This window comes from Pholis gunnellus (genome assembly GCF_910591455.1).
Source record: "Pholis gunnellus genome assembly, chromosome: 14".
Lineage (NCBI taxonomy): Eukaryota > Metazoa > Chordata > Actinopteri > Perciformes > Pholidae > Pholis > Pholis gunnellus.
The window spans coordinates 5352269-5380203 of NC_136541.1; the positions used below are offsets into that span (position 1 = coordinate 5352269).

The 27935-nt window shown below is 43.9% G+C and overlaps 1 protein-coding gene across 1 annotated transcript; it reads left to right on the top strand.

Moving 5' to 3' along the window:
* The first annotated feature begins 179 nt into the window (after positions 1–179).
* spidr (scaffold protein involved in DNA repair) lies at positions 180–27839 on the top strand. Its single transcript, XM_079172867.1, has 20 exons — positions 180–317; positions 460–606; positions 718–772; positions 1002–1166; positions 1973–2115; positions 4862–5091; positions 5766–5869; positions 7131–7350; positions 11667–11871; positions 12787–13022; positions 18796–18954; positions 21277–21364; positions 21652–21792; positions 21899–21961; positions 22453–22645; positions 24039–24221; positions 25395–25488; positions 25580–25691; positions 26683–26739; positions 27302–27839. The coding sequence occupies exons 1-20, from the start codon at positions 303–305 to the stop codon at positions 27419–27421; spliced, it is 2730 nt and encodes a 909-aa protein (XP_079028993.1). The 5' UTR covers positions 180–302; the 3' UTR covers positions 27422–27839.
* The last annotated feature ends 96 nt before the right edge of the window (positions 27840–27935 follow it).

Genomic DNA, 27935 nt, shown 5'->3' on the forward strand with positions numbered 1-27935 from the left:
GTTCTTGAGTAAGAGTACTAGTTACACCGATGTCAAGCTCACACACCCATGCACACACGCGTAAACACACACACCCACCCGGGCGGCCTCCGGGCCACGCTGTTGAATAATAAAACACACCCCTCTTCTCTTCAGATTGAGCAACAGCTGAACTCTGTGTTCTGCTCGTTAGTTTGCAAACTAGTGAGTTAAGCAACCGCCGCACCACGACGGGTCAACACAAGACATGTAATCATATAGCTTTTGTGTGGACACACGTGTAACTTACAGCTGTGGCTTAAACTCTATTTTATTCTGTCGCCATGTCTTCCAGAAAGGTAAGGAAACCAGCTAGCTAGCTAAACTGCTAGCCACTTTATGCTAACTTTTAAAGCTACAGGCTAGTTAGCTTTTGGCTAAATCTGCCTGTTTACCTGTCATGGCCTGTATTAACTGGTTTATTACTTTCCGCTTTTGTAGCGTAGAAGATGCTACAAGGACGTAAAGCGTGTCTTCTTCCCGGATGATGTCGTAAACAAAGTGGGGAGAGAAGCTCCATCACTTTCATCTGCGTCTAAGAGCTGGGAGACGTGTGGAGACAGTTTTGTGGACACTCCAGTGATACAGGTCGAGAACAATGAAATGCATATAATCATATAATACTCGCATTACCTTAAACTCTCATGCATTGTTCCTCCTGGTGCTCTGACATTGTTGTTGATGGTGTTTTTGTTGCAGAATCTCAAGACATCAGGGAGGAAACTGTCTGAGATAAGAAAGTCTCCTGCTTCAGGTAAGTTGTTTTAGTTATGTTGTCTAGTACATTTAGGGATGTGCAATGTGTTTATATTATTACTGTAAATAGATAGTAGTACAACATGTCAAATCTTGTTTACTTATTCTGTGAGTGTGGCTACTTGTGTCTGTGAGGTTTTATTTGTTAAAATGTAAAAACAGCTGCCTCATCTTTTCCCGACCATGGCGTGACGTTGTCCTCTTATGTCCTCTTTATATTTGCTCAGTGCAGACCAGTGCTGGTAAAGAGGACCCGGTGCACATTGCGTGGAGCTCCAGTGAGAGTGAACAGTCCCAGGAGCAGCAACAACCTCCTCAGAGACCATCAGGGAGACCCACGGCTCCCCTCCAGTCCTACACCAGAGCGCTGCGCATGCTCCGCACTGAACACGGTACACCGACTCTGTTGTGACTTGCCGAGTCCTGGCTGGAACGTATTGGATTGTTCTAACTGTGCAGTTCAGCTTTTCATGAGCTGACGTTTGTTTTGCCTCACACATCACAATTTAAATCACGAGACTTAAACACAGTTAAGTGGGACAACAGTTCACTCTTCTTGTCTGAGAGTGGAAACTATCTTATTTTACTCTGCAAGAGAGTGAAAAAGTGTGTTTCATAAAATGTTGAAGAGTGCTGCAGCTGCTCAACAGACTGAAATGACAATCAGTGGCTCAGATTGTTATTCTAAGTGTCTCTATTGAAAAAACCCTACAGAGAAACAAAACCTTTTTCTTTAGCTTCTTTCGTCAACATTGTGGAAATCCTCTGAATGTTCAACCGTGACACTGAAAAGCTTTGAAGGTGGCTCTGAGCTACGTTTCCTGTACTCCAACTCAACAAACTCTGACTACAGCAGCCCTGTGACTCTCACGCAAAGTTTACACCGTTGTCTTCCGGCAACACAAAAACATACAGACTGGAAAAAGCAAAAGGTAAAGAAAAACATTTCATGTCTCTGTAGGGTCCTTTCCATAAAGTTGACACTTGAAATAACAATAAAAAACGATGTTCTGAACCTTTTTAATGGCAAAAACAACTTTTATTGATGTAAATTGAGGTTGAGGAGTTGACCCAAGGGACTAAATTGTGTCTCTCCAATTAAAAAAATATTGTGGTCACTGCTGTGAGGAAAAGCTAGTCAGTGGAGCTCAAGTTCAGATTGTTTTCTTTTACTGATTTCTTTCGTTTCTTTCTTTAGATGACCTTCCTGCTATCGACACAGACAGCGATCTGGATGAATCCGAGGAAGATGCTGAAGAGGACAGCGGGCAACAAATCTCTGACTGTGAAACAGAGTCCTTTGATGAGAAGCAAGAAGATTTGTCTCTTCAACCAACAGATGTGAGTGAACTCATTCTGATACTTTCCGTTTCCTCCACGAGCTGCAGACGGCGGACGAGCTCATTTTCTCATGGTTTATGTGTTGTAATGAACACTAGATGGCGCCACACGACCACGTGACGCTCCATAACTCCAGTGTGTTTCTAATTAACAGCGTTAGGTTGACTGCCGGTGCATGCAGTTGTGTTAGAAGTAGTGCCGTAAGTGTCAGTACTTTTCCTAGAGTCCAGCGAGACACCAGATGATGTTCTTCTCTCTGAGATGAGCTTTACCTTCAGTTTTGGCCTTACATGGCATGAATGCATACCTCTCTGTATAATTTAAAAGAATACGTTTTTAAATCTTCACATCAGTATTGTTTTTACTCAGTTTCGTTTATTATTTGATGGTATGTTTAGCCGACGCACCACTAGGTGGAGTGTTGCAGGCTCGGCCTCATGTCCTGAAGGAGCCCGTCGGGCTCAAAGCAGCAAAACTCCAGCTTTAATTCATAATCCAATCTGTCAAAGTTCACAAGCTGAGGCAGCAATAAAGCCCTGAGTGTGTGTGTGGAGGGAGAAGCTGCCTCTTATCCACAAGCACATATTAAATAATAAGACAATAGATGCTTTTTATCATCTGAAACGCTGATGTGTAAAGAATTAAACCATTTCAATATCGTTATTCATGGAAACCAAAACACAGAAATGCAGAAATGCCAAATATTTGATTGTTCCAGCGACTTCAATCTTTGGATTTACTGCATTTTGTGTTTCAGTGATTTAAAAATGTATTTAGTTTTGACTGTTTTTCAATGATGTCAGCTTGGGCTCTGCCTCCATCTGAATATGAATCAAAGTAAACAGCAGATTAATCTATAAAGAAAACAACCCTGAGAAACGCAGTGTAACATGATGCACGCTACATTCTTCATGTTTCATTAGACAAATAGTTTAGTGTTATCATAGCAGTCCATCTGTGTGCTGTGGAGACTTTGGCTGCTCCTTCAGGATCAGTGTTTGTTGAAGGCAGAGCCGGCATTTACGGCATGTACAAGGAGTGGTGAAGGTGTTAAGACCGTACACGCCTACATCATGTATTTGACCCGCTAGACGCGGCCTCAGTACTGCGTTGCGATTTTGGAAAACATTCCCTGAACAGGATGGCGACGATTGAAGCCGCTAATCGATAGAATCGGCACAGCGTTTGTACAATAATGTGCCGGCTAATCGACAAACTCAAGGTGCAGTTAAGTCACAAGTATCTTGAGTTTTTTTTGCAGGCTGTGTGTCGAGAGGAAGCAGATTAACATCCCCCCCACAGACCCAGCTACTTCCTCCCGTCACAGTTTAATTTGCTGCTATCAGCTCTCTGGGGTCAAACCAGACTTCAGATCACCTCACTGGAGGCTTGTGGGCAGAGGCCTCTGAGAAGGCCTCCTTTTTTATTTTGGAAAAACATTCATTTTTACAAAATTTTGCACATTATTAGTATTACTGCAAGCAGGTTCTCGTAGCGTTGTGCACACTTTAAACCAAAAACGTTTTGCAGAACGTTCGATAACCCTTTACATCCTGTTTCCTCCCGTTCTTTCAGAGGCTTTCTTATAATAACTTTAATTATTTACAATGGGACCAGGATGCTTTCACCTTCTAGATTTTACAAAAAAGAAATGCATTAAGATTTTCCTGCCATTAAGGCACAAAAGGGTAATTAGCATTCTTTTTAAATAACGTTTCAGTACAAAATATGGTCATTTTTATGTAAATACAGCAGCCAAAAATACCAATTTGTATTTCCTTGCTGCCCGGAAAGCTTGCTTACACACTGCCACTTTTAAATCTAACCGGACCTAACAGGATACAGAAGAGAGCGTCCAAGTCAAAGTTTGTATTTCCAGATAAATGTTCGGCTGACTCACTCCACGTATGTCTGCCAGATTCCTCTGTTATTGTACTAGCGCTGAGAGTGGATAGGCGGAGCTGTGAGGGTGGTTTTGCATCTCAAGGCCGCTTCCCAGATGAAGCGTGTCCCGGTCCTCTGACACCGGCCGCTTGTAAACGGGTCAAGAACCTCGACCGCATCGGGGCTCTTTGCTCGATCAGGGCCGTTGTCGACAGAGCACCGCCATAAACATATGTTTTACTACTGTTTGTTCAGGGAAACATGCGAGTAGTGAGGCCGCAGCAGAGCTCTGTGTACTTACAATGCTTCTCGGTGCCGGGTGAAAACATTTTTGAGCGGCGGCCAGGAACATAGTGTTCCTTTCTCTCTGTAGCTGGTTGGAGTGTGACGTCTGCTGGCACGGCGCCCAGCAGGGTCAAGTTGATTCAAATGAGACGGCACGTTGGAGCCCGGTATGCTGGTCTTGTCTGCACATGACAGGAACTCAGGTTTCGCGTGAAGTTTTCCATGAGAACTTGAGTCCCTCAGGTGTAGTGAGCAGCTACGCAGCAAAAAAAAACAGCAACCTTCAAGCCCTATCTTGTGAACGTATCAGCCTGAAAGTGTAGCGTTGTACCAAATCCACCCACTGTATGATTTTAATTTATTGATTTAATTTAATCTTTGATGACTCATTATGAAATTACCGGAGGCTGAGGCCTTTTTTTAATATCTAATATCCTCCTGATATGAAGAGGTAATTTATCTGCAATTTAATACTGTAAGATGTTCAAATTAACTCAAGCGTGACATGTTTCAAAATTGGGTCAAACCATTGTTTTCTTTAAGGTAAATGAATACATAACCGTGCCTCTATCCCTAGATGACAGAGCTGGAGATCTCCGGCTACGTGTCTGACGGCGAGGACGTTGACATCACGACGACGTCGAGCAGACCGGACTCTCCTCCCCGAACTGGTGAGGGCAGCAAGAGGTCAGTGAGTGACTGGGTCAGATCTGCTCAGGCGATGCTGCAGACGCCTCGGAAACCGCAGTCGGCGAGGCAGTCCAAGACTCCAGAGGACTCCGCCAAGAAGAGGAGGAAATTTCAAAGGTTTGAATGTTGTTCTTGTTTTTTAAAAAGCCACATTAGGCGCGCACCAATTCAGCTCTTTGTACCGTGAATCTGACATCTGAACTATCTGCTGATTCCCAATCCGATAATTGTTTTCCCTTACCCCCCCCCCCCCCCCCCCCCCCCATTTAATCTGCTGACTACAGTGTGTGTAACTTCCTGTAACATGATGTTGTGTCAGCAGCTCGCTATAAAGGAATGAATGATTGCATAAACACAGGATTTTTGACATTACTATGGGTCTTGTTTAGCTGATAGTGGCTGATCTGGTAGATCTGATCAGAACAATCGTCCCTACCTGATGTTATATTATATATATATATGTATATATATGTATATATCAAGTGTATTGCCTCATAATAAGAGCACACAAAGTAACGAGACATATTGCTCGCTGCCAGACGTCAATGTTTCCACAGCAGGGCGGTGATGAAAGGGACACCTGGTGTCACGATGTGGGTGCTAAATGTCACCGCCATCTCCAAGCCCACCGAATCTGACAGATGGCTATCTGTAGCCGTCGACAGCTTGCGTTGTGCATCAGAAAATCACATTTCTTTTGAGATAAACAATTCTGCACGAGCTTTTGTTTGAACGCCGGGTGAGTTCATCAAGCGAACATCCTCTATTGTCTGTTTTGTTTGTTCGTACAGTGGAGGTCTCGCTGAGAGGCTGAATCGGCTCCAGTGCAGACAGAGGTCAGCCGTCAGCTTCTGGAGGCACCAGTCCATCTCTGACAGCTCAACAACGACGACAGGTGATTAACGCAAACCTAATGTGTCCCTCCACAGTTACACCGCACACATTCGCCTCTTGAATCACCATTCACATTTAACAATGAACTTTGATTTGTGAGTGGGACGAAGCCCGCCTCTCAGCAGTGTGATCGTATGGAGAGGCTGAGCGCTCTGGCCCTAAACCGTGAACTCGGTATGTAGGTGACAGGAAACTGCTTGCCTAGTTCTCTTCTTTTTTTTTCTTTCTTCTTCTTCCTTTTTGCGGTGTACCAAACCACTTCTGTTCTCTCGTTGTGAAGTGTGTCCTTATAATAGGACACAAGCAGCGGCTTACAGGTGACGGTTGATTGTGGAAAAACACACCCACCTGCTGCAACGTAGCGTTCGCGGGCAGTCGATGGGTTTATTAGCGTAAAGTGTGGAGGGTTATATGTTTTACATTGACGGCTAGCTCTGTTCATGTCGAGATAGTTTGTGTGTTATTTGTTTGTCTCACTGCGTGGTCAATTAAACAATGCTCTAACCAGATCATCATGCTGTTACATGACACCTGTTTATCTTTGTTGCTGTAATGTTCTCCGTGTGTTATGTAACACAGGCCGGGAGGATGACTCGAGGGCGATCTCAGGTTTGGCCGAATGCCTGTGGTTATTCTGATGATTTAGTAGTCTGGGACCGAAATGTACAGAGCACAAATGAAGAGCTTCGATTTCATGTTCGGACAAATGCACGTTAAGACGTAATCGCTCTCTAGCGGTCCCGTTTGATATGATTTTGTCTTATCCTAATAAAATTTCCCCTCCGGACACTTTCAGGGACTGTTAACGCACGTAGACGCTGAGCTGCAGCGACTGTGAGCGACTCCATGCTGCAGTTTTTACATTTCAACGCAATCAACTTCACACACAGAAATGTCGCTCTCTTATCGCAGTTTGATTTTTCAGCTTCGGGGCATTGTCTCCATTTGCTTTTCTTAATTATATCTGTCGACTGTATTGCTCGGGCCAAAAGAAGCAAAGTCAGCTCCATAGTGAAATTCCAAACATTTGCACACTCACCCGGTGGGATTGGCTGCGTTTCGTGTCCAGCTCAGGCTGAGTCAGTCACAGCTTCACAGTTATGCGGTGCGAATCGCTCTGATGTTAGAAGAGAATTACTCTCAGAGCGCATAATGAGTCCCACGGAGAGCGAGAGTCCGTGAGAGCGCGAGTACACTTTAGCGTACGCACACTGAAACACGCACACACTCAACATCTGTGTTGTTGTTGATCTGCTCTCCAGTGGACAGGCCTGGCGTGCTGGTGCTGGAGGTGCTGGAGGTTCAGGAGGAGTGCAGCGTGCAACTGGCGCACTGCGAGCACCGCCCGCCTCCCGGAGAGGGCCACCAGCACAGAAAGCCTCTCTCTGAGGGACCAGCTCGTGTGCTGGTGTTGTTCAACAGAGAGACCGCGGCCCAGCTGATGCCTGCACCCAGAGACATCGTGCACATATACCCGCCATGGTGAGAGGATGCAGTTCATGTTTTAAAGCCCCCCCCCCCCCTCCCCTCCACTCTTTTTGTCACTTTACCTGGGTGTTTGACCCTCACTGTGCAAAATAATGTGTGTGCAGAGTTCGAAGAAAAGCTTCTCTGTGCTCACCTTAAATCTGAGTTTAACACGTGAACATGTGAGCGGAGTTTCATGACATCACAACGAGTTTGGAGCCAATGCTGTGTCCAGTATGCAACTTACAAAAGTGTAATGAGGAAACTTAAAACCTCCTGTGGACATACGTTGAGACTGGACTTTTCAGTGAAGCGGAAAAGACATGATGTTGTGCAGCAGTGAGTCAAAAGGAGAAGATGTCATTTTACAAAATCTTAAGTTGTTAACTGACACTTTTTGTGGGAGAAACGTGTCTTTTCACATGTCTTGAGGTGGTGTTTAAATGAAAATCCCAGTTTGCTGCAGTTCTATTTGAATATTTGGGGCTGCGGGGCAGTTAGGGTCTGAAAGTGACGGCCGTTAAGCACCAGCTGCACAAGACTTTGACTGGGAGGTGAAGTAATGAGGACCATTTGTCACCTTCGGGGGTTCTCCTGCTTTTTAAGATGAATTGCAGGCTGTTTAAAGAATTAGTGTCACAAAATGATATGAGTTTCGCTTGAACCAATGACGGACACAATTCCTTAGTAATGAATCAATTATCGAAATATCTGCGGAAGAATTTTCTGTCTGTTGTTTTGGCGATAATAAGAACATATAAATGTAACTATATGGACGACGGGAGGAAGACACAAATCTGTGAGAAATGAATATTCTACTGATCAGTGTGACCTTTTCTTGCACTTCCCTGTTTTTGATTTTTAACGGCATCATGTCCTGCCAGGCGTTCAAAAAACTACACCAAAAAGACACAGTTACACAATTCAAGACTGACTCACGACGTGCAGGACAAAGAGTAACAAGACCTCATGAGATAATGCTGAGGAGGCACTCTGATGGACAGAATACAACACGTTAAGCATCGAAAAAAAACTTTTCTTTTGGGTTTTAAGTATGAAAATGTGCTGCTCTCAGCTCACAATAGTAAGCACCAAAGGCCCAGATGTGAAGGCAGGGCGGAGAGGCTAGGAGGGGTAGCGTGCGTGTGTGTGTGCGTGTGTGTGTGTTTTCAGGATTGTTTTGGAGCTGGAGCGAGGCAGCAGTTGCCTCCAGCTGTTGGGAGTTTAGGTTGAGTGTACTCTGGAATATCCAGGCTGGCGGAAGCGCAGGGGCCTCCTCAGCGCTCTGACGTCACCAACAGCTCCAGGGAATGCTTCACATTCCTCTTCCTGGCAGTAGTTAGGTCATTTCCAGCAAGCTGGGGGGAAAAAAACACAGTGGGATTATTTTCTGGAGCAGAGAGTGGAGGGAGCTAAAGGAATGAGATTGAAAACACATGGTGGCTTGAAAGTACCTCTGGCTTTAGCACCTCTCCTTTCCTGTTGTATTTCATTCCTGAAATCACCAGGAGGAGCAGAGCCCCCACCAAACTCTCCCATTTACTCTTTCAAAGAATCAGTTCTGCTCTGAACAAGCATCCTCAAATCCTCCTTTGTGTTCGTGTAAAGCAGTTACAGCATTTGGTCTACATTTTAAATCAATCAATATATAAAAAAAAAAAAAAAAAGTCCCTAAATCATCACTAATAAAAGTTGATGATGTGCTTCATATTCACTTGTCCAACTCTTAAAGTGACAGGACAGGCTGAAGTGGAAAATCCCGGAATTCAGTGCATCAGAGTGTCTGGTAGAATTCCAATTGGTTTCCTGTGTGACACTCAGCAGGGGTTAACTTCCTGCAGTGAGTAGGTTGGCTCCTCCCACCTCCCACGCCTTGCCGGGAGTGGGCCGCGGCCTGAGCGGAAATACCTGCAGGGATTATTCACTGTGACGCCAGCAGCCGGGGCCGCTCCTTAACTCGGCTACCTGTCTGATGATGATGATGATGATGATGATGCCGGCTGCCCACTCACCTGTTCACAATGGGGTCATGCTTCCTGTGCGCTCGTTGTACCTGTTCTCCTGTGAACAGGACGTTCTGCTCCACTAACATCGCTCTCTGGCTCTGGCTGACTAACTGATCTCTGATCAGACTGGTCATCAAGCGCACAAGTATTCGTTAAATCAGGACAGCAAACAACAGTTAACGAAGGGATAATGTCATATTATTGAATAATAATAACATAGTATTCATTATTATTGATTCACAGTACTTTACTGTTATAGGTGGTTTAAGTGGCGCTAATAATCCTGCTGCATGTATAACATGGCGTCATGTATTATGAACTGATCGTATGTTTTAAATTGATTCATAATCTAAGAGTAGTGAATAACTATGCTACTTACCACTACTAGTATCAACACTATCAAATGATGTATTAATCGTGAATGTATTAGGATAAAGTAGCATAGAATGCAAACACTCAAATTTAAGTACCTCAAAATTGTACTTAAGTACAGTACTTGATTAACTGACTAGGTTTAGGAATATGATTTATAGAAAGATGAGGATAGTTTAGAAGAGGAACCAGCTCACTTGATTAATGACTTAGTTTATTGACTGTCAGAACACCGGTGGATTGACTAATGGATGACTCATCAAAGTGTAAAGCACACAGTGCGTACTGTACATCGTGTGCGGTGCCCGTTTGTAGCGGAGCGACCGCTTGATCCTCCGGAAGAGCTCGTCGCCTCCAGGCAAGTGAAGAAGGAGTTCGGTTTAGTGACCTGCAGTCAATGAGCAGCGGAAGTAGAGCTCTTAAAACCCAGCGCCAACCGCTGCTCTGAGCGCCGTCGCTTGATTATTCAAAGTTTATTCATGTTGAACGTATCTCTTGTTCAAGAATGAACACACACACACACACACACACACACACACACACACACACACACACACACACACTAGTCATGCTTGACTGCACATAATCCAGGGGAGGAAAACAGTGCCATGAAGAGTTCAATGCAGTCAAGGACAAAAACCTGCAAAGAAAATACTGCCTTGTTAAAGATAAACTTTCTTTTAAATGTTTCATTTAGTTGTTGAACTAACTCTACTATGAGTGACGTACAGATGTTTTTGTAGTTGTGTCCACCCTCTTTCTACGTTATAATCACTTCTATCGTCAATTATGATTAATAATGATCTGCTTTGATATGTTAACGGACAAAGTATTTAAACTTTCCCATTTAAATCAATGAGGACGGACTGAATATGAGTTCCAGTCGGCCTAATGCGATACAATTCAACAGAACTACAACCTCTAAAACACACCTAAATAAAGACAGAAACTGAACTTCATAACTTTCAAGAAGTTTGCATTAGACTACATTTCGTTTCAGCTCGGTGTATACCGAGTGTAAATGATAATCACAACCAAACAGTATTGTTTTCCGCTTTGTCTTTGTTTTTTATTCCTCTGGTTCACGGAGACGAGCCGCGACATGTTCAGCAGTTCCAGTCACTCGGTGATCTTGGCTGTGAGTCAGTGATAAGCCATCATCACGCCATTATCCGTGTCACATGTGGAAGAAATTAAGTCGTAATTCAAACTTACCCTAAACAATCTGCCATATAATTATCTATCACTCAGGTTGTTTTATTCTCAGGCTTGTTGCCACTCAGGTGTGTTAGTCATGGTGAGTTGGTGAGTTGAAACACTTGACCGGAAATGTTGTTGTTAGATTTTATGGAGCTGTTCCGCCTCTCCTTCTTGGCACAAACGGTGAAATCTAAGCTGGTAAACGGTTACAAACGGGGTGGAATTAAACACGAGTGCACTTCAGGTCACATTTACGCAGTCTTTGCATTTGATTTGGTGTTTTTCTTCTCAACCCGTCTGGTCGTGACGTTCGTTGAAGTATTTCTTTCCGAAACGTGATGTCACATTTGGAAAGTGTTTTCATCGAGCTGTGCGGTGTTGTTGCCTTTTTAACAGCCTCACTTCTATGGAAAATGTATCTTTCACCTCCAGTAAACGAGGACGAAAAGCATCTGTTGTGTGTTTTCTCTTTGCCTCGGAGAACGTTTATTTGATCTTGTGCTCTGTGCTGGGTGGTACCTCGTGGAGGAACCTGCGGAGGTGGTGGGGAGCTTATCTGAGTTTGACATTCAGTCTCGAGCTCTCAGCCCCCCCCTCCCACGTTTGTGCAATAATCAACTCCATGTAATGTACTTTTAAAATCTCAGTCTTTACATCTGTTATCAACGCCATCACAACACAAACTGTTTTATCATTGCCCAACTATGTTTAATTTCATGGTGAATTCAAGGTCTCATACTATCTCTTTTGCAGGCAAAGTCTTTCTATCGAAGGCTTCCGCTGTGATATCATTCTGAACACGCACTTCAGCCAGAAAGTCTCCTCTGCAAACAAACTATCCGGCGTGTCGGCTCCTAGAGGCCTGCTCTCAGCAGAAAGATGCAACCCGTGTTCTTTGTGTCAGACGTTTGGACTCCTGGAGGAACGCAGGACCACAGCGGAGAGCGATGCCAAACAAGTACGTACGCTTTGACGTCACAATCACGTGCCTTACATTCAGTTCCCACTTCAAAATATACTGTATTTACTACAGTAACGTTAGTAAAGTAACTTTTATTAACCCTCGTAATGCATGAAGTCTGTAACTAACTCTCAGCTAGCACAGATGTCATCAGTTCAATAAGCTTCGGTACAAAAGGTTCTACTCAGGTTTAGTTGTTTACGTGCCAATGATCACACGCGAGGAGGCCTGTGTCAATAGTCTTCATAAAAAAAACATTTCACAACATGTTTTTACACAAAGATTAATAAATAGTCTCTGCGGTGCATTCAGTCTCTGAAAGGATATGAGTTTAATAAGTTTACAAGCATGTTTTGATTTCTTAAATCTGAATCTGTGTTTGCTTTGAACACATGCAAATATGTTTTGGCAGCGATCGAGTGATTGATTAACTTCTGAAAGATGTGGCACCATCGGCCACGCCCTCCTTTTCAAAGCAGCTTTGTGATGCAGCATAAAGAAGAGGCGATTCTTATTAACACTGCTCACCACCATGATGTGTGTTCACGACAAACAGAACACAAATGACTGTGTGGCATGAAGGGAAATGACTTCATGTTGCACACAGAAACACAGAGCACGGGGCTGCAACTGAAGATGACTTTTATTATAAGTAGATTCATCGTTGGGTCTATATCACTGATTTACAAATCCAAGTTCACATCTTGAAAGGTATTGTTTCGTCCAACCAACAGGCCGTAACTTTTATTAAACTGTTGCAATTATTCATATTTAATAAGCTGAAACAGGCTTTTTTCCTTAAAAATCCAATTACTTGCAGGTTAGTTTTCTGCCAATCAACTGACTGATAACTTATCGAACCATTGCCGCCCTAAGGTGTAAGTGTAAGGTCTCTTTCCCTCTTCTCCTCAGGTTGCTGCCTCCGGCTCTCTCACTTCAGGACTTTTAGCGAGACATTGCGTTTCTCTCCTGGAAGCTATCGAGGGGCTCGGCCAGGCTGGTTCTGTGGGGCAGGACGTGGAGGTGGTGGTCCAGAGAGTTTACTCCATCCCTGTGCCTGACTGCTCTCCCGTGTCCATCCTCAAGCCCAGACTTCCCTCAAGGTCCTCCTCAGCTCCTCCTCCTCCTCCAGAAAAAGGCAAAACCAGGTACTGTTGGACCAGCTGTTAATTAGCGGCCAAGTGAGGCTTTTAGTTTGTCACTTAATGCCAAAAAGAGAATCACATTTCATCTTCTGTGCATGCTTCACTCCCACAGTATAAATTACGCTTTTTGTATTGTGTTGGATTGTCATGCTGGTTTCCTCGGTCTCAGCCTTGCATGCTTCTCCTTGGTGGCACAATGTGTGTTAAGCGGTCGAGCTATGGTTCACAGCGCCAGCAGGCCCCACGAAGCGCTCGCACTGTCTCCAGCCATATGGCATTGCTTGACAAAGGACACAAACATTTCTAATTGAATGCAGCCCCCTTTTGTGAGCAGCTCTGTCCAATTTTCGGGAAAGACAGCGTGATGTGTTCACAATCTCGTGCACCAGCAAGCCGGAGTTGAATTGGTGCCCATTTGTTCTCCGCTGGGTGTAACAGGTTTGCAACAGCTTTTATTACCTTTATGCTATTCAGAATTCCACAAGTATATTTCATGTGGGGTGTAAAAGTGTCACGCCGCGCAAGTCTTAGCGGTGCAGAAACGGTTCAGTTGAGTGCAATGGTTTCTTTATCTGAAGGTGGAGCCTAAACATTATATTAATATTCATTGAAAGAAATAAATCATAGTGCTTGAGGGATTGCATGATTAATGAGTTGCTGATTGTGAACTGTTTTTTTAAATGTTAAAGAATTGCGTTTCCAGTCCCTCAAATGTGCGGATTTTAGGCTGTTCTTCGTCATACATGATAGCAAACGGAATATATTTTGGGTTTTGACTGTTGGTCGGACACAATAAGACATTTGAAGACATCAACTTGGGCTGTAGAAAATTGTAGCGGGCATTTCATAACATTTGACTCATCGGTTAATCCCGAGTTCAATATTCAGTCTCTGATAGCTCTGTTTTTGGTCTCCACCACCTCCGGCTAAATGCTGCATTGTGTTTGCTGTTTGGTTTGAATGAGCACACTTTCAAACCCCCAAACCAGGACTCTGAAGTGTACCACCAATGAGGCGCTTATGCACGCATCATAGGCATGCTATCATTTATTACTGGCCGTAAGAAGACCCACTTTATTGAAAACTGGGACCTTTTTTTTAGTGTTTTTCAGATATTTGTCGAGATTCTGGACACTCAGTTAGAAACTGGGACGTTACCGCTACGTCTGATCACCGTATGTTTGATTTTTTTCGGGCCTTTTTTCAGCAACAGCTGCCTGATGTGATTGGAAATGTTGATGGTGAGATGTTGTGGGCTGTAAAACCAAAACAATAAGCTGAAAGACACTGAAACGCTCCAGAGTATAGTAAAGTAGACTCGTGTGTGGATCCACAGTGGGTTTGTCACTATCTGTGACTTTTTCCATCACGTTATTTTTCTCATTGTTGATACAAAAATATAGACTTCTGACTGCAGCTTTAAGAATGTCTTATTTTAATGATACAAGCGATATTTCTGTCCAGTGACGTGGAGTCTGATCACCTTTCTACAAATCGGTTTTAACTCTTGTTTAAACGACTTGCAGTGCGAGCTCTTCAAAGCTCCCCGTGTTATTGAAACGAGGTTTACTCAAGTGCTCTTATTATTGTTCCTGACTCAGAGAACGTCCTATTTGAAGCGACCTTTAGTTGCCTGGCCCTCCCCGGGCTTGTTGTTGTAGTTCTTTGCTGAGTAATAAAGGGGAAGCTTTGGTTCCTCTGAGTGGAGCGAGGGGCACTCTGTGTTGAAAGGAGAGCCCCAGTCAGCTGACAGGCCAACTGACTAAACGGCTGTAATATGACACCCGCTCCTGCCATGCTGCTTCTGCTGGCTGGTAAACAAACGCGCCTCTGACCGGAAGCACTCCTTCACTGTCCTCCCCCGTTTCTCTCATTACTCAACCAGATCCAACAGGCTCGGCTTGAAGTGACAGGATGGAGGTTAGGAGGCGACCACGAGGGCCTCCATTCAAAAGATGTGGATGACTCTTCCTCAATCCCTGCAAGGGATGTTCTTTTAAAAAAAGAAATGTCTATAGTACAATAAGTTGTTTAAGTACACTTTCATACCTCTTTATACGAGGTTTGAACAACAACTCCTTGGTATATTTTACTGCTTGTAGTACTTTTCCAGGACGCAGTGGGTCGTTTACTGCCCTGTTCTGTATAAAGACGAGCACAGTGTGTACCCCTCGTGTTGTGTCCCCAGCCTCTATGACTCACTCCCCTGGTCAGCATGCTTATTTGATCCTTTTGTTGTTTAGCCTCTATGTTAACACACACACACACACACACACACAGACACACACACATGGGAGGGAGGCCAGTGTGATATTTATGCCTGAAGAAGATGTTAAGTTCCCGTAAATCCAGAATAGAATAAACAAAAAGATTAACTGTTTGCAGGATGAGAGGAGAGGAGAGTTGTTTCTTTCTTTTTTTTTTCCTTCTCTCTGTGGAGAAGGAACACAATGTGCTGCGAGGATCCTGTTACAACCGTGTTTATCACTCCGCCTGCACTGATTGGTGGACAACACGTAGGAAGGAATCCCGCCTGTCCGCCTCCCCCCCACCAATGAGGCCTCTCTGCTGTGTTCTTAATGCGTGGGTCACTTACTTGTGCGTTGCCAAGTAATGTGCATGCACACACAGCGTGTCTGTGTGTGTGTGTGTGTGTGTGTGTGTGTGTGTGTGTGTGTGTGTGTGTGTGTGTGTGTGTGTGTGTGTGTGTGTGTGTGTGCGTGTGTGCATGTGTCCGCACAGGCTCCGTGAATCGTAGTTCCTGGAAGAAAACCGTAGTTGCTGAGAATTGTGTGAGCGCTCACAATAACAAATTCCTGAAAACTGCCTGAAAAGAACCGCTGGCCAATGGCAGGGGCTTTCTCGTGGAGTGAGGGGCGACTGTTTGAGGAAGTCGGGCTGTTAACGGGCAAAAGGAGGGGACAGAGTGAGGAGGCGGTTGTTTATGTCAAGCTGGCACCACTAAGAGTCTCATCTCGTTTCTTTTCTGTCTGTCAAGTGTCATATCAGGTTTTCGTGTGAAGTTTTTACAAGTTCAGACAAGCTGCTCTTGAAGTGAAAGTGTATTTATATTCCCACCAAATGTGACTGAAGCAGCTGTACTCGGCGTCCTATTGATTGATTTATTGGCTTAGCCTGGTTTGATTTTATAACATGAAAGTGTTCATGTGCCTGTGTTAATCGTATACGTCTGGTGTTTTATGGCCTATAGTTTTGTTTTTGTCAACAAATCCCATGAACAACAGGAAACCCACAAAGAACTGATCCCGCTCACGAATATTTCCACTATAGCTAAAGTCTGATATATCGTGTTCCTCCGTGCACTAATCATACCTAAACTTTCCACCTTTGTTGTCCAAAAACGATTACCAACACATCAGTGAGCCTCACAGTCGATCTATTAAACACCATCGCGTTGTTGTCGGTGCTTTCTAGAACACCTAATGTGTATTAATCTGCAGCTGAACATAGTTAAATATCCTCCAGTTTGAGTTTGTTAAAAACAATCGTTCCCAGATGTTTTAAGGAACTCTTAAAGCCTTTAAGAACAATCTAACTATGTATTTATGGAACACTTTATTAACGTCTTCAGTAGGAAACGGTGAGTGTTTGTTTCTACAGAACATCGCCAGACTCATTTGTTAAGATATTGCATCCATTAAAAGTTTATCCATTTGCATTAATAATCTTGATATACTGCAGTTTCCAAAAACGTTGGGTTATTAATAAACCGCTCCTAATTGGCTGGTGAAACGATTAGTCCAGAAACTGTTCAGTCAATTATCAGATTAAGAGACTTGCTACTCAAATGTAGATATTTGCTGCTTTCCTCTGTTTTACGTCATTTTTCACTTTTAACGTTTTATAGACAAAACGCTAAATCAAAAGTCAGATCAATACATAATGAGGACTAGTGTTGGTGGGAGCCTGTTGGTTCCTTTTTTCATGACTTTTTTCATTTTTCTCCTCAACTGTAGCAAATATTCTTTTTGTGTTTTGAAAGAACGTGAACGTTTTAGGCACTTGCTTTTGATCCTGAGGCATTTTCTTCTCAGACTTGACAAAGTGTCCCAACATGTCAACAAGGGATTTAAATGAGCTTTACTTCACCTTTAAACTTCATACACTGCTGTGTGCATCTCCGGAAAAGATTCTTTGTCTCAGTATTTGCATTTTCCCAGCTATAGCTCTGATTTTTGGATTGTGAACGGAGCAAACAACTGAGAATAATCTTGGTGAAAAACATTGGCCGACACCACCAGAAGTCATGGCAGGAATGTTATTGAGATATCTATTTCCAGGTCCCTGAAAACAAACACAGACAGACCCCATGTTTACCAACAGAGGACGTTTATAGGCCTAATCAGACGGTTGAAAACAGCCTCAAAACTTTCCAAGTGTCTGCGATGTGCGCATGCATGCACATGCGTTATGGGCACGCTGACAGTCCTCCTCCTCCTCTTCCTCCCTGACTGTTGCTCGTCTAAGGGGATATGAACTCTACTGTTTACTCTCGGGGCTGGTACCGGGCCGTGTCTGGGCTTGACTGGCTGAGATACTGGAGCCCTACAGCAGTTCCAGTTCCCCCGTCACTGGGAGCAGCAGAGTGCAGGCCTCACAACTTTGTGGGCCAAAGGTCTTTCCTGTCAGCAGCAGCCTGTCAAACCGGCCAGCAGCAGTAACACTTCCAAACGTCAGAACTAAGCCTTGTCAGCGTGTCACTCTTAATGTATAATTGTGTTAATGACTCGTTATTCTTCGTACAACAAAGACTGATTTGATTTAAAAGAAACATGTTGGGAATTGTCAAAATGTGATTATTATAATCGCATCTTCAATGCAAGTACTTAGTTGATTCATTCATGTAGCCCAGTAGGACTAAAGCAGCACACAAAAGAAACCGAAATGTACTCTGCACACCAAGTATTGGCAAGTTCCCGAAAAATCGTTGAGTCAAGTCACAACTCAAAATCTCAATTTACTAGTTCGTTCCATTCGAGTTTGCCCAGTTGCTTTATTACGCTAAAACTTTCAACTTTCAGTCATTCTGAGAACTTTTAGGGAGTTCTTGTTCATGCTGGCGTCAAGAACTTGAAGCCGCAAATTCACAACGAATGGATCGCGGCTGCTGAAGGCCGCATGAATTGCTCATCACTTGCAACTTCCATCTGCACCGTCTCACGGTGTGAGTCAACAAAGATATTGCGATAATGTTATTACAGCGCGAACACGCCCGTGAAGTTTTGCAGCTGAGTGCTCCATGTTTTGCATTTGATTGCAATGATCCATGAGGATTAGTAGAAGAGTTGGCAGAACAATGAGAGAAAGATAAAGAGGAAAATAAGATGTTCAGATCTGCACGTAGCGACAGCAGCCGATGGAAACACAAACGGAGCATGTAGGTGTCCTTAAAATACTTCTACATAAATTTAAAGATGCCATGTGGAAGTTTTGACCACTAGTAGCGCTAAGGAGCAATGATTTTACAAGTGTTCTCCAGTTTTGTTGTTGTTATTGTGCGCGTCACACGTAATGACGGGATACAGACCCGCTGCTTGTGTCACAATATTCTGCTGATCAACAGTTGATGATGTGCAAAGAAGCATAGCAATACACCAGGAAAAGCCAAGAAGAAGAAGGCTGCTAGCAAGTAAACATGGGTGTAAACAATACGCATATTGTGTGTTTTGGTGAGAGAATATAAACAAATGGTTTCCTACTCCCTAGGACACGTATTCATAAGTGTATCAAACCGGTCTAATTCTGTCTTTCCCAGGCTCTGTGTGCTCGTCCAGGACAGCTACGGGACGTTCAGCGTGGTCCAGCTCCACTTCCTGCCCCGCCAGGACGACCTCCACCACTACTGCCACAAGTGGCGGGGCAGGACCTGCCTGCTGAGAGGCATTAAAGTGGTGCAGCGGGTGACTCGAGAAAGGTCAGATCCACACACTGTACCCGCACCCTCAAAACCCTGGGTAGCTTTTCACCTGACTTCAACTTCAACCCGAGACCAACACCAATCTGTGATATGGATTTCTGCTCTGTGTGAGGTTATCTAATCTCGCTCCTGAGCCATCTGGAACAACAACCCTGGGTCAATGCCTCAGGGCCCTTGTGCTATAAAGGCACTGAGCCTCAAGCTCAACCATTGTCTCATGTGTGAATCTCCAGTAGTTTATCTTTACGCTTCTGCAACACCCCCGCCCACATTTGCGATACGATGCCAGTTTCATGTTGTGCTGCTTCATATGAACCTGACGATGCTGTCCTACCGGCGGTGCAACTGTGTTTACATGTAAAGTGATACCGAGGTGCACGGCACGCTCTGAGTCCCTCGTGAGTTTCCATAGTCAGGGTCCCAGATTAGCAGCAGTTAGAAGAACTGACATGGGAACATTTAGAGACCGGCTGGGGGTATGTTTACATCCTCGGTATTTTCAGTGCCACCGCAGCCTATAATGTCTCTGGAGGTTTCCTGTGGTCGGCCCGTGATGGATGGGCCATCTCCACTGCTCACACATGGGCTATCGTACTAGCTCAAGCGGAAAAGCACGCTGGTCTGGTCGGGGTAAATAAGGCATTCATCTCCCTCCCCCCCACCCAGTTTCTTAGAACCAGTAAATATACGGAAATCTAAGCCCATCACACAATGTAAACCGTGTTGAAATAGTTTTCTTGGGAATGCGCTTGTTTGCCTTTTTTCCAAGAGGTAGATGAGAACATTGATACCACTCTCATGTCTGTATGGTAAACAAGAAGCTACAGCCAGGAGACCATTAGCTTAGCATAAAGATTTGAAAGCATGGGAGTCAGCTAGCCTGGCTGTGTCCAAAGCTAACACCACAACTCTGCTTTTCTTACTCTTTGGTTTTTAATCTGACTTAAACAAACGAGATATAACATGGAAATTAGTTTTTACTTTTGGTCAGAGCCGTGCTAGCTGTTTGCCCCGTTTCCAGTCTTTATTTTATGCTAAGCTAACCAGCCTCTGGCTGAACTTTCGCCTTTACCTCACAGACACTACAGTGGTGTCTTATCTTCTCATCTAAAAAAAGAAAAAAGGTGAGTAATTTAAGATGTGAAACTACTTCTTTTAAGAATATCAGTCTTCTGAGGGGTGTGTGGTTTCTAAACAAACAATCAGAGGCCGCCCTGGAACCTGTGTGAGCAGTGCGTCGTGTCAATATTGCCCCGACGGTAAAGACGTTATTTTCACAGAAAGGTTACCTATTCTTGGACGTCTGTTGACCAAAGAGAAAAGAAAAAAAATGAAAAGCCGTACTTGAAACTTACTCCAAGCAAACAAAGAAGTATGCTCAGTGTGAAAATCAGAGTGAGTTGAATGCGTTCTGTTAGTCTGTCGTTACTCATCCCTGAGCAGGCCTCGCTGGACTTGAATGGGCTGCAGAACCAGTTCCACACAAAGGAACCCTGTGATTACGGGCTGACTAACAGGTTGTTTAACCGCTGGCTGATATGACGGCACACACTCATGGTTGACTTACTAAACTTTGACCGGCCACCCTGAGCTCAACATGTTCTTCTGAGGAAAGAGACAGCGCATCAAAAGATTGGCGTGTCCTGTCGTCGCTTACTTACTTATTCAGTCCTTCCAGTATGAGCTGGCTGGAAATGAGACGTCACACAAGCACATCGAGTGTGATCTAAATTCCATCTGTCGTTACTGAGATTAACAATGAAAGAAGACAAACGTCACTAATTGAGCACTTAAATCTTTAACCGTTAAAAATCACTTGTCATTGTTTTTCTAAACCTTGTTATTTTTGCACCACAATGATAGTGTGATTTACATATACGGTTGGAATGTTTTCCCACCCTTCAGTTTCTCAAAACCTGCTTGGTGTGTGTGTGTGTGTGTGTGTGTGTGTGTGTGTGTGTGTGTGTGTGTGTGTGTGTGTGTGTGTGTGTGTGTGTGTGTGTGTGTGTGTGTGTGTGTGTGTGTGTGTGTGTGTGTGTGTGTGTGTGTGTGTGTGTGTGTGTGTGTGTGTGTGTGTGTGTGTGTGTGTGTGCTCTGCCAGCCCAAGCATGCTCTCTGCCAATTTGTTAGAACAAGCTCCGTCTTAACAGAGCTGCGTTTCAGTGGAAGTGAAACTGGCTGTTAAAGCTCTTTATCTTCCTGTTAAAGTCCCTTATTCACCAGTTTCTCCTGCTCCCCCCCCTCACACACACACCCTTTTCAGTGCTTTACTCTTTTTTTTTTTTTTCCTTCTCCATTTTTTTTGTGTCTCACTCTCAGGAGCACCAGGCTTTTCAGCTTGATAGACAGTCTGTGGCCCCCAGTGATGCCTCTTAAAGATCATGGAAACACACCGAGTATGTGCAGTGTAAGTTTTCACCTGTCATGCACGCTCATCATGCTTCTGGTTGAGGGAATATATTCTCATTTTTATAATAGGAATTTGGGGCTGCAACTAATGATTGCTTTCATGATGATGTCCTTGCTAAACCGTAATACTGAAACCATTGTTGCACACATCCAGAGATGAACCAAATGAAAACTACGGTGGCCCTGAGAGCCTTAGGCTACATCCACACTACTACTTTTGCATTTTACACACACAACACGTATTTAGGAATCAGTATATTTTCTTTTTTTTAATTTTTTTTATAGGGGTCTAGATCTGCAGGTGCGGCTCCGAGCTTCTGCTACCTGCTGTCTGGTCAGGAGAGCTCAGTGGAACCTGCTGAGGCGCAAACAGTGTTGCCGCTCTACCTCCCTCCCACTAAACAAACCTTACAAGACATACTGCAGGTGAATGTTTTCTCACACACACACACACATGCAGAACATTTTCTAGAATTTGCTGCAGACCGTGATGACTAATCTTCTTTTTTTTCTTTTTTCTTTCTTTTTTCAGAGTGAGCGTCAAACCTGTCGCTGCAGTTTTGTCGCCACTGTTCTGCACAAGAGAAACATGCAGGTACTTTTGTTTTTTTATCTTATTCATGAAAAATACCGATTTTCAATTTGACTTCGGAAGAACACGATGAACTGTGTGTCTTCTGGAGCGCCTCAGTCCTCCTCTTGAGATCATTTGAACCAACAAACTGATAAGATTGAGCTCTGACATAGAGTGCAGCGTTCATATCGCCGCGTTTGTGTGGTCGTTCTTTTTACCATTGATTGGTGAGACCTTTAAACTTTGACCAAGATGAGATAACATCTCAGAACAAAGTGGACTTTGCCTCACGCTCACACCACTGAAACACAGATACACTGTTGTAATGTTGTTGTTCTGGTAATCAGCACTGGGGTGTGTAGCTTCTTGAGCGAATAATCTCCTCAAAGACGTTTTCAGGTGATACAATTTGCATCTAACTTGTGCTTTTTAAGTAACGTTTCCTTGTAAAACTGTTTCTTTCTAGGTCATTCTGTTTGAGCAGTTCTCCGTCTGTTCCTTTTGTGTTTCAGAGCAGTGATGTAGGCCAGGGTGAGGTTTGGCTGGTGCTGACAGACCCCAGTCTTCAGGAGCCCGAGAGGCCCCGCAGGCGAACGGTGGCCCTGTGTGTCAGCACTTCCTGTGTGCTCACTTCCTGTGTCCTCAAAGCACTAAATTCCCCCGCCGCCTGTCGCATGTCATTCACAGATGCCATCAGAGAACACGGTTAGAGTTTCAACGTGACATGACATGACATGCCATTCAACCGCTATATGTCATGAGCCGTGCACATGTCACCCAAACAGCAGTGAATACACGTATTGACCTTTCCACCCCAAGTACAACACAGAGATTATTGTACTTCACTTTCAGTATTTTATACTTTCAGTATTTCAGTTTATACTTCTAATTTAATAAATCTCTGAGGAAAATATTATAGTTTATACTCCACTACATTTATCTGACAGCTAAAGTCATTAGTTACTTGCAGTGGTGGAAGAAGTACTTAGTACAACAATGTAAATGTACTCTATTACTAAAGTCCTAAAGTCAAGCAGCATTTTGGGCTGTGTGTACTTAATGTAACAAAAGCAGAAGAAGTGGCCGTGCAGTAATATGTCACCTGTGTCTTAATTTATTATTATGTATAGAAATGTTAGATTATATCAAATAACAATGTGACAAAGTTAGTAAAACAGTAAAACGCTACTTTAACACTGATATGTCAGTACTGACAATCTAATGTCGTATATATTACATGAGTACTTCTGATACTTTAAAGGTGTAATATGCAGCATTTTACAAAACAACTAACAGGCTGGTACAAAAGTAATCCCGCATCACTTTTGACCCACGAGAAATTAGTGGTGGTGATTGTGTCTACAGAGACTCTGTTTTCTCTTTTCTTCTAATTTTTCTGTGTTCGGGACGTTTGTGAGCTTCCGCAAAGAACATGTTGGCACCACGCGGGGGGGGTGACGTAACCCTCAGCCAATACCAACGCCAAAAGGCCTTGCGGCCCGTTCTCATCCCTCACCCTTTAGCGTCTCTGCTACAAAGTGGCGGTGTTTGACGAGCAACGGGGGTTGTGATGTCGTTTGTGTGTTTTTATGTTCGTCAGTGTTTCCCCTGTTCTTCGTCTCTGTCTTCTGCTGCTATCGGTGTTTGACCGAGCGGAGACACAATCACTGATAGTGATCGCCACAGTGTGCGATTCTGCTGCATGTATTCAAAATCCCGCACTGCGGCACCTTTCCTGTAGCGATGTGCAGAGATGTAGGTTTGTTTGTGCCGCTCCCTCTCTTCATTCACTGTTGAGCTCGCTCACTGCTGCGCTCTCTGGCTGGTTGAGCCGAGCAGGAAGCAAACTTTGAATACTGTGTGTTTACAAACAACAACTGACAAAGCTACATAGTATATAAAGGGAAACTCCAACAAGTCTGTTGACGTGTGCGATAATAGGTCGTGTAAAACCTTTTGTGGTTCCAGAGAGCTTCTTCCACCTCTGCACCAGAACTAGTCTGCTGGTTTGGTGGATGAACACAGTCGGAGATGTAGTTTTGATGCGTATTTCACATCCATATTGTGTAGTAATATTTCCAAATTTCCCAAAATCCAGGTGTTCTCTTGTGTGTGGAGCAGTCGGTGGTTGAGATGTGCTCCGTGGACCCTGATCTCACGTCCTCATCCAGACCAGAGTCTCCTTCGCTGCCTGAGCCTCGGGCGGAGACCCCGCCCCGACCTGTGAGACTGGATCCCCTGAGTCCTGAGATCACACCCAACTCCGTCTGCTCTCTCTCGGGTCAGCTTCCTCCCTCTCTCGCCGACTCCTGTGGTTTTCATGCGATTCCTGCAGAACATGCCCCGATGGGTTGTTTTCTCAGGGGAAGAAAACCGCTTGTTTTTCTCATACGCGAGTTTACAGCTCAGCGAGAGGCCTTGATGTGGCTTCAAGGCATCGCTGTTTGTTATTCAGTGTCCTCAGGCTGTCATTGTTTGGGACTTTAGGAAACAAAAACACATGGAATTTAGTTGGATTCCAATCAATTCCCACGTCATTTTGTCAGTGAAATCAACATGTCTGCTCCCCAGAAGGCTTTCAATTTCAGATGAGGGTGCAGTGATCCACTGGAAATGAGTTACAGATTGAAGGAACATTGTTTCCTCTAAACCTCTATCGCATACACTCGGTGTGCATTTTTCTTTATTAAGTTTTGTCTTAACATCAAATATGTTGAGAAAACTTTTTGCAACAAAATTAAAACCTAGAAGTCCTTCTGTGCTGTTTTTATCAACCTTGGTTGAATTAGTCCTTTTGTGAAATATTGCTTTACTTTCTTTAAGTCTTTCCAATTATGTAAATGTGGTGCAGAAAGAAGAAAACCAGCGTGAAACAGATAACAATCTGCATCTGTCGACTCGGTGTCACAGTCGAGGGCAAAGATCAAACTGAGCCCTCTTGGTTCTGGCCCCTCCGGCCCAACGTGTTTGGTCAGGTGGCTGAAAAAACAGAAAGCAAACTTATTATCTTTTGCACTCCATCTTCTGGAAATTACAAGTGGAAAAAGGCTCAGACCGCAACGTGCAACAGCAATTTATCAGCGTTAAACTCGGTATCTCGTTTATGTTTGTGGAGCAGCAGCTCTGGTTGTTAAGTGAGATGGTGTTCGTGGAGGGAGCGCTCTGCTGCGTTTATCACTGCCATCTCAGATAAAAATGAAAGGGATGTGTTTATCTCTTCCACCCTGTCACAAACGTACACACACTCTGAAACCTGTGTAGATCATTTATCAGTTTCTTCTAGTTAGGCGTCAGTGTTTTTCCTTGAAAATAAATTAAAATGTAAATAACATTGATGATAAAAGATAAGCTTGAAAAAAAAAGTAAACTAAAGCCAAAGTACAGTGTGTGACTGTTTCCCAAGATTTAATGCGTGTAAATATTAACATTTTAACACTTTATTTTCTGCCTGCAGGGGTGATAGTTGGTGTGGATGAGACCACTGCTTATTCCTGGCCGGCCTGCAACCACTGTGGAAGTGACAACTTGGAGATGTTACCTGAAAGACCGTAAAGTTCTCACGTTTTAATCAAAACGACTGTTAATGTTCATGCAAACAAACACCACGGCAAATAAACACGTTTGTGTTCTTTTCCGCAGTTCAAATTTCCGCTGTGTTTCTTGTGAGTCGTCGGTGGACAAGCCGGACACGAGGATCCAGCTGGACGTGTTCCTGAGTTCTTCATTAACTAATTGCACTTTAAAAGTGAAGGTGAGAACAAAGTCGTTGGGTTTTTTAAGTTTGCAATGGAACGTCCACTGTTTGGTGATTCAATGCTTCAGAAATGAAAATGCTTGAGGGCTGATCCAGTGTGATTTTTACACAGCATAGCTCTCAAGAATTTAAAGGAGTAGTCTCTTTCGTGCCAAGTGAGATCAGAAGCTTGATAACGTGCCTGTTAATATGAAGCTACATCCAGCAGCCTTTAGCTTAGCTTAAGACAAAACCTGGCTCCGTCCAAAGATGGAAATACGCCTCTAAAGCTCAATAATTAACACGTTATATATCATTTGTTTAATCTGTACAAAAGCCGATGTGTCAAAGCGGCGACTTGCCGTTTTATGGGAGGTTATGGGTCAGACTATTTCTTGGTCGGGACAAATAACTTCCTGGAGTCTTCCACTTTGCTTCTTGGAATTTCTAGCAGGCTTTCTTGGTCGGCAGATTTTGTTACCTTCTGACAGGAGCCATGCTAGCCGTTTCCAGTCTTTGTGCTAAGCTAACCGACTGCTTCATATTTACGCTGCAGACATGTGAGCGGTATTGAACTTCTCATCTAATTCTTGGCAAGAAAACATTGAACTATGGCTTGAATAAAAAAAAAAAAAGCTTAAGCAGCAAGAAAATTATAAAACAAATATCAGAAGATTGACAGTACAAAGAGCATCCGACTTGAAGTGTCCTAGAGCAGGACACTTAATCCTTCCTCTGAGATTCCCGCACATTAAAGAGGCTTAATAAATAAAACCCGTCTCTCCGTCTGCATGACAGCGTCTTTTATGATGTAAAACCTGCTGTGACTTTATCAGGAAGCTAAGAGAGCCAAACTGATAAAGTGAGCAGCGGTCTTCTTATCAGCCGGCTGATGTTTCAGCCCCTTCTATCAATCTGTTACTCGCCAGCATTTGTTTTTCATTTGCAACATCAAGGCGATAATTAAAAGGACGTTAATGGCTCCGAATCGTTTCATCTCTCCCGACAGCTGCAGCAGAAGACGATCACGTCGATCCTGAACACGGCAGCGCTGGAGGGTCAGGAGGTGAGTTTGCTTTTTACCGACTGTGACATAACTCTGGGCTGCATTGATCTTCTGTCAATATGTCCCGAAAACACTGTCGTCTGTTCATGTCAAGGTGATAAAGCCTGTTCTCTACTGAACACACACACACACAAAAAAAAAACCTGAGTCATGCTCGTCACTTAAACAGTTAAAAGGAATTTGCCGCCAAAATACTGACGTAGTCTCCCCACCCACCTGTTGTATTTAGGGATTGTTTTTTTGCATGCAGTTTTTACGCTATATTTTGATGAAGTTCCTACATAACTTATAGGTGGTGGCGCAGTTCATAATCTTGCAAATAGTTATTTGCATTGTAAGCATTAATGATGTTTACCAGGGGAATGCATTCTTAGATCAACAGAAACGCTGCTGACCCAATGTGGAGGGTTGCATAGGTCAGGGCCTGGCGTGCACTCAGATATTCTTGCAACTTCAGCAGATTTGAAAAAAATATATATATATATATTTAAGAAATCGTGTGCAGTTAGTGTGGGGAATGTTTTAAAGGCAGCATTATGGTTTTAAATAAAGTGTGTTTCAGTTCCCAGGTTACGATGTGGAGAATGTCCTGGGAAGAGAGGTGGGCCCCCTCGCCGCTTACGTCCGAGTCGTCACCAGGAAACCGGCCCTCTGGATCGGCCTGGAAGAAATCTGCCTCTGAGGCTGTCAGGGGGAGAAGCTAATGATATCAATCCTCAGGCTTCAGTCGGCTCCAAGGATCTGCGCAAGAGGCCTCGCTCTGAGCCAGTTCAGCCTTCTCTCTCACTCACTCACTCCCCCCCCTCCTCCCTTCTGAAGGCCTCCCTGACAGCTTGAGGCTGAAGGGAACGGGCTGGAAGAAGACAAGGTCTTGTTTGTGTTAGCGATATGTGATCCTGTGGACCAGGACTTGACAGCCCAAGGGTAGACCAGTGGCATGCAGTCTGTCAGAGCAGCCCACGCGGTTCAACAACTGGGACTTTTGGCTGTGAACACTTTCTTTAAGTGGTTTAAAAAAACCTATGTCCCCCCCCCCCAACTCATCTACCTCTGTATTTAAGATTACTTGCACTGTGTCAATAAAGTTGTATTTTTGCTGACTTTACTTTCCACTTCCTGTTGCACTCTCACTTCTTCTGAGAACATGCTCCAGCTGTTCCCTCCACATGTAGTGTACCAAAGACTACTCAGACCAG